At 42.0% G+C, this 6,750-nt stretch overlaps 1 protein-coding gene across 2 annotated transcripts in view; it reads right to left on the bottom strand.

Annotated features, from left to right (window-relative positions):
* Positions 1-2,706: 2,706 nt before the first annotated feature.
* The window catches only part of LOC136778854 (Krueppel-like factor 7), a 222,529-nt gene continuing 218,485 nt past the window's right edge, over positions 2,707-6,750 (bottom strand). For both annotated transcript variants that reach the window (XM_066735986.1, XM_066735987.1), the window contains exon 6: positions 2,707-6,417. In XM_066735986.1, the coding sequence (XP_066592083.1) occupies positions 6,242-6,417 (176 nt within the window). In that variant the 3' untranslated portion in view covers positions 2,707-6,241. The remainder of the gene's footprint in view (positions 6,418-6,750) is intronic.

The following is a 6,750-nucleotide window of genomic DNA, read 5'->3' as shown; positions in this document are numbered from 1 at the left end:
GAGAAAGAATAGCGGCAATAGTAATAGAGAAAGAATAACGCGGAGAGAAAGAAGCGACTGTGCAAGCGCTTTTATTCTTTATTAAGCTTTTTCCCACGGCAAAGAAGCCGCGATCACGAGACTCCTCGCACTTTTCACTCCCAGACACCTTTTCTCAACCCTGGACTCTCCTCGGTATAAAATCCTCGCTTTCCTCGCGCCTCTCTATATACGTATCTCTCGCTCTTTCACACACGCACACACACCACATATACAAACTCCGTTTCATCGCGCCAGATCATACCAATTAAATCACATCATCATATCCGAATATTCACAATTATATAGAAATAGAAATGTATACACGACAAGGTACCGAACCCTGGAAAAACTTGCACTTACAGACTCCCACGCATTTACCCACGAATCTCACTCGACGATCATCGTACCTCTCGATATTTAGTGGACAATCTCTCCTATCGCGCGATACACTGTACTTTATATTATATTATTTGTTGTTACGTACAAGAAAAAACGTCAATAATCGACAGACAATTGTGGCCAGAACATAGAGCGCCCGTATAAAACTCCTAAAAATACTATACTACTATGAATCGTGTGGATGACGTATAGTGACTATGCGGTGACTGACTGTTCGTTCGGTTTTCAGACTCCATTTCGGACTCCATTGATCGAGAAAGAGAGCTTTGTCAGAGAAGAACCCCTTGACGAATATCTCTGACGAATACTCGCGATGCGTTTCTTCGCAGACATTTTTCTCCCATTTTTGCCTCTTTTTATTTATTTATTTTTTTTTTTTTCTTATGGAGATCCTGAAGGGAGAGTCACAGACGAATATTTGTTCTTTAGGCCTCGAGCTATCCGGCGCGTATACCCGTTTGCGATCGTACCACTGTGCTCAACGGAATGCATTTTTCCATTTTCTTAGAAATTTTTTCACTCGCGCACATATACAGCCATGCAGATAATCACGCAAGCGTTTATACACGCTCGTAGCATCGATTCTCCGAAGATCGAAGCCTGTTAATTAGAAATATCTGTACAAGAAACGAGGAACGCTTATCACGGAATATATGTAGGTAGAATAAGGGTGTTCGAAATGTGTGTTCCCTATTCCCCGCTCGTTAGTCCTTAAAGAATCAATCTTCGGTGTCCCAAACTGTGCTTTAACGAGTCTATCAATCATAGCTCTCTCTTTCTTTCTCTCTTACTGTATACTGGTATCCGTACATACGTAAAATGCTCAATGGTTTTACAGAAAGAGCCGAAGCTCGCGGCTAAACCCATGAATGTGTTCTAGAAACCTCGTTCTCTATTCATCTCTCTCTCTCTCTCTCTCTCTCTCTCGCTTTCTCTATGTGTGAGTGTGTATGTGTAACGCTGCGTATTTATTTGTATACGGACACTGGAAGGATGGACGCTTTTAATATAGTTGCGCCCAGTTTGCTCTGTTTTTACTTATCTCGTTGCACGATTTTTACAAGTCTTTAAATGCCAAAGGTCACTTTTTAAAAATATATGAATCTCGTCTTTTGTTTTTTATTCTCTTAGATATTCCCCTCTTTCATTCTCTCTCTCTCTCTCTCTCTCTCTCTCTCTCTCTCTCGTTCTTCCCTTTCGTAACCCCTCAATGGCGCTCATTCTCTCTTTCAGAGACGAACACACATACACACAAATTTTCTCCTTCGTACCCTTTAACTCAGTTCCGTGCATTTCTCCTCATTTTTCCGCTCCATTCGTCCCACCATGTGCACTTTTTCTCAATCCTCAAACACACACACATGCACACACAAATACACTCTCCCTCCGTTCATTCCTTCTTCTTCTTCGTGTCTATTCCTGTAAGACTTGCTTGTTCAAAACCACCGTATTTTCTATCGTAATAATAATTTACGTTTTTTTTTTGTTAATCTTTTTATAATTTTTTAACGAGGAGCTCTCCTAAAAATAATATTAACTTTATCAGTTCGCTTGTAATTTTTTGGGTTATCCTTCATTGATACCGTAATACAAAGCCACTGCTCCTTAGACACGAACAATAAAAAAGGAAGCTCTTGAAATTTGTTCTTTTTTCATAATCGTTTATTAGAAACAAGAAATAAAAAATCTCATTATACAATAGACAATAATAATGGTGATATTAATGTATGGTGAACATTAAAATACGGGTGTGGAAGGTTAAAATTTCTTCAGATTCGGGTTAATTTTATTATAAAAGTGTAGTTTAGCGCAAAAATCGTTCAGTTACAATTATCAAAAGCTTCCCTGTGCTAAGAGAGATCGTCTTGTATCACGACGAATCGATAATTAATACTTTTTGTAACGTGGATAATAGTAGCAATAGATTCTTTTCATTTCCACTCGCGGCAGATATTTCAGTAATTCCGAATTCCCTTAACTACGACTAATTAGCACGCGTACATCTGCACAATGTGTGTCCCTAACGCGAGTTTCAGTTTAATATTAAAAAGAGGACATTTTTTCTTCACCCTTTCTCAACATCTTTCTATCTACTTTGAATTTCACATCTCTTACTGGAATCGTACTCCATACCCCGTGCCTATATTATACATTCTTGAGAGATCTCGATGCAATTAGTCTTGCCGATCCTCGATTTTGTACAGACCACTCATGCCAGCACGAAAACCGACGAACAACCCCTTCCCATCCCACCCCCCCCCCCCCCAACCCCGAATCTTTCGAAATTCCGTAACTTACAGTTACTATACAATATGACTGAAAATACCTTAGATCACGATAATACAATTATAATCGTACGTGTTTTTACTTTTTTGTTACCACTTAATTTAATGCATGATTTTTTTAGTTTATTCCTCAATATAACTTCGACCTTATTGTACAGGAGTATCATAAAACATTTATGTTCACTTATCATACCTCGTACAACGATACGGCTCTCCTAAAGTTCCTTAAAGTTCTCTTAGGTACTCTATCTATCTATCTAAAACCACTTATCATTTCCATTCTGACACGCACGCGTACTCCCACGCAAGCATACGCACAAACTTGTTCGGTGTTTTTTCCTTCCGTCCTTTTATACACATGTTTCTCGTTTATCCGCGCAAGAAGGTCCATCTATTAATCTGCCTATCTAAGTGCCTATCTAACGTTCTAGCTATCCATCTATCTATCTAAACTCGTAACTACTTTATCGTTTAAAGTGTGTCCGCTTTGCTCTACCTTTTTATTAATTACACGTGTGTATAGCTACTCTAGTATCTCGTTAGATGAATTTGCTCGCGCGCCGTTCCTCGCCGAATTATCTACAGATGAGTCCGTTGATGGAAATACTCGAGTCAGCCGTGGAGCTCGGGTCTTTCAGACCATCAGAGCTCTCGTCTCTCGAACAATAAAAAGCCCCGTACGTCCCATCATCCGGCAGCAATTCTACCTAATTCCATAAAAAATCGAGCCTACGCTACAAGCGTGTTCGTTACTTTCTTTCTTTCGACGACGCTCGCCTCTCAGCCCGGAAGAACTACGAAGGTCGAGACTACTCGCAGCTTCTTGCTCGTCCACCGAAAAAGGACACCGCGACGCGCCAACCACGATATCTCAATATGGCTATCAAAAAGACATCTGGCTTCGTATTATCATCATCATTACACATTATCATTCGTCTCTCTTTAATCTAAAATTGTAAATGCTACGCATAATATATCCTCTTTCTTTTATTTTTAATTAATCGTGAACATGGTAACAAATAATAAAACATTGAAAAAATTGCACGATATACAAACTTAGCGTCTTGCTCGTATTTCCTCGAGTCTCTATATTCTTTCTCGAATGGCACGCACGCACGCACACACACATGCACACACTCGCATATACAGATATTCGCGCGAAAACATACCAATGCGAGCGCGTATCGACACGACACATTTACGCTATTGTTTCTCAGTCAAACTTACTAATAGGTACGGTATCGTTACGTTCTACGTGCGTATCAATTAATTTATTTGGCCACTGAACATTTAAAATTTAATTATCTTCGTTCCATCCTCGCGGCTACCCGCTGCCGCTAACATCAGGTAAGGTTAGTCTTATTAAGAGGTTTACCGCTACGATTTTTGATGAGTACGCTATGAAATCTATCGTCTCTTCGTTCATCCCATCTCCGTTTGGCTCTACAAACACACGACATACACACACACACACACACCCTCCATCTTCCTCCCTCTCGCGCGCATTATCATCGCGTCGTCCCTCGTCACCAGAGAAACTCATCCGTCGAAAATCTTCGTTTTCGGCGCACGAGACTACTCTATCAACTCTCTCTCTCTCTCTCTCTCTCTCTCTCTCTCTCTCTCTCTCTCTCTTCTACATCGGTCCTTCTAATATGAATTCTCAAAAATTTCTACATTATTGCTTTGAGCATTTTCCTTGTTAATTTGTTTGTTTCTTTCAGTTTTTATGTTTGCTGGTGATTTCAGGCTTTACTCGAGGGCAAAGCTGCTCCCCGGTCGCATCGAGGAAGAAGATACTCGCGCGACGCTCCTAATCGTGAAAAAATCTCACGGATTTTTGTGCGGAATGATCCTCGTGTAATACTGGTGCTATTGCACTATATGCTCGTAAGATAGATGAGAATATTAAAAAATATATTCTACTTATTTCTGCTATGCGACTGATTGTGGAAATCGCTTTCGCGAATAGCTTCCTGATCGATGCATTAACGTGTACAGACGTTACAATTAAAAATGCAAAGGAGGGTAAAAACGAAATGAACGAATCGTGTACAATACGGTATTTGACGTGAATGGAAAACGGAAAGCGATCGAAGAATGGTGTTCCTCGTTGATAAATAATGAAATCTTTGAGTAGGGAAACGTAAAATCGCTGACGTCACAATGCAGAAGTCTTAATTTTATGGAGACCAAGAGAGGGAGAGGGAGAGGAAGAGAGAGAGAGAGGAGAGAGAGAGAGAGAGAAAGATATAACGAGAGCGAGACGGAGAGTGAATGAAGAGGGGCGAGGGGGGTAAAATAGAACAGTAAAGGGGACATCGCCGTTATTATAATTTACTCTGTAAATTCAGGATTAACGTACACCATGGCAAACTTTGGTCTCGACGGAACGGGTCGAAATCACGTATTCAATTACGGCAAAGTCCCTCCGCTTGTCTCTCTCGCTTTCCCTCTTCACCCATCTCTCTTCTCTCTTTCTCTCTCTCTCCCCGTGTCTCTTACTCTCGGTCCACCCCCTCTCCCTCCTCCTCATCCCTATCTCATGGATATAATTTCGATTATTGCGCATCGGGACAACCAGGCGTAAAGCGAAAAAGTAGTAAAAAGAAGCGAATAACGTTTGGCACCACAGGACTGGATTATTGTCCCAGCGAAAATCTTCGGTTTTTCGATCACCTTTTGGTCGTAATGCACTTCCGGTCTGGCTGTCCCATGCCAATAACGCATTGGCAACGCCCGTACTGTAAAAACTGGTAAAAATAGAGGCCCGACGATTCAAGTTAAAAACAGTTCTGAGAGACTCGTAAAGAAAAAAGCGTTTTGCAATTTAGAATCTCATTGTTGACAGTGGGTACGGATGACTCGCGCGAGAAAAGCGGTCATCGTATCCGGCCGTTCCGGTTAATCCTGGCTCCGCCTCGTCCAACAGTGGTATCAGTGAGCATCTTAGAAATTAATTGGCAGTGATTGACGTCTCCTCTCTGACGAGAGCGTCTTCGATCAAGAATCCGCAAGAATTTTGCTCGTGCATGCTACAGGATCTGTAGTGTCTCGATTGGGGCCAACCGACGCCATCTTGGATACTCCACTAATCAGCACACAGCGGCAAAGCTTTCGGGAATGTTGCGATTTTCCAATATGCATCAGTAGTTTCTCTTGACCGTATTATATACATATATATATATACATAAATACATATATGTATATATACAAACACACGCATGTATATATGTATATATTATCCACCGACGACGACGACTACGACTATATACGACGACGATTGAACCATGACGAGTCCTGCCTTGAGAAGGCTCCATCCGTCGAAAAGTGTGCGCGCTATCACATTTGTAAGTTGAATATGGCTACGTGCTCCGGCACTGGATCACGTATACGGATCTTCGCCTCGGAGATGCTTGGCTCGACTCTTCGCAGAGCCGAAGAATGCCAGGATTCGCTGCAGGACTCCTGTTGCTCGCTCTCTCTCTCTCTCTCTCTCTCTCTCTCGCACTCTCTCACTCGGTGGGACAGAATTATTACACGTGTCTCTTCATGTGCAGCGCCAGATGATCGCTGCGTGAAAAGCAGCGCTCGCAGTGCCGGCACTTGAAAGGTTTCGCCCCGGTGTGCTTGCGGTAGTGACGCGTCAATTCGTCCGAGCGCGCGAACCGCCACTCGCACCCCTCCCAGCTGCACTTGTACGGCTTCTCCCCTGAAACAAAAACAACAACATCTTCAGAAACCTTTTCCATGATGACCGATTATCGCGCTCTTTATTTATAAATATATATAAATATTTTAAGAGGAGAGCTTCTCTCTTCGGCTCTGTTATACATTTTATACTGCAGGATATACAAGCGTTCGTTAAAAATCCGAAGGTTTATTATCGGTAAAATTTCTCGCTTGCTAGCCACGTGTCCCCGTAATTGAGCATTAATAAGGGATGACCCATAAGGAAACACGTGGTATAGGTTGATTTTCGACGATATTTCCGGGAGTCCGTGCTAGGCGACGCACGTGCAGCGCCATCAAGAAGCGACAGTAG

The sequence above is a fragment of the Prorops nasuta genome, unplaced genomic scaffold (assembly GCF_024137725.1).
Source record: "Prorops nasuta isolate Cenicafe-Biocafe unplaced genomic scaffold, Cenicafe_Pnas_1.2 PNAS00015, whole genome shotgun sequence".
Classification (NCBI taxonomy): domain Eukaryota; kingdom Metazoa; phylum Arthropoda; class Insecta; order Hymenoptera; family Bethylidae; genus Prorops; species Prorops nasuta.
Note: the sequence above shows the minus strand (reverse complement) of the source record. Positions and strands in the feature narration are given on the sequence as shown.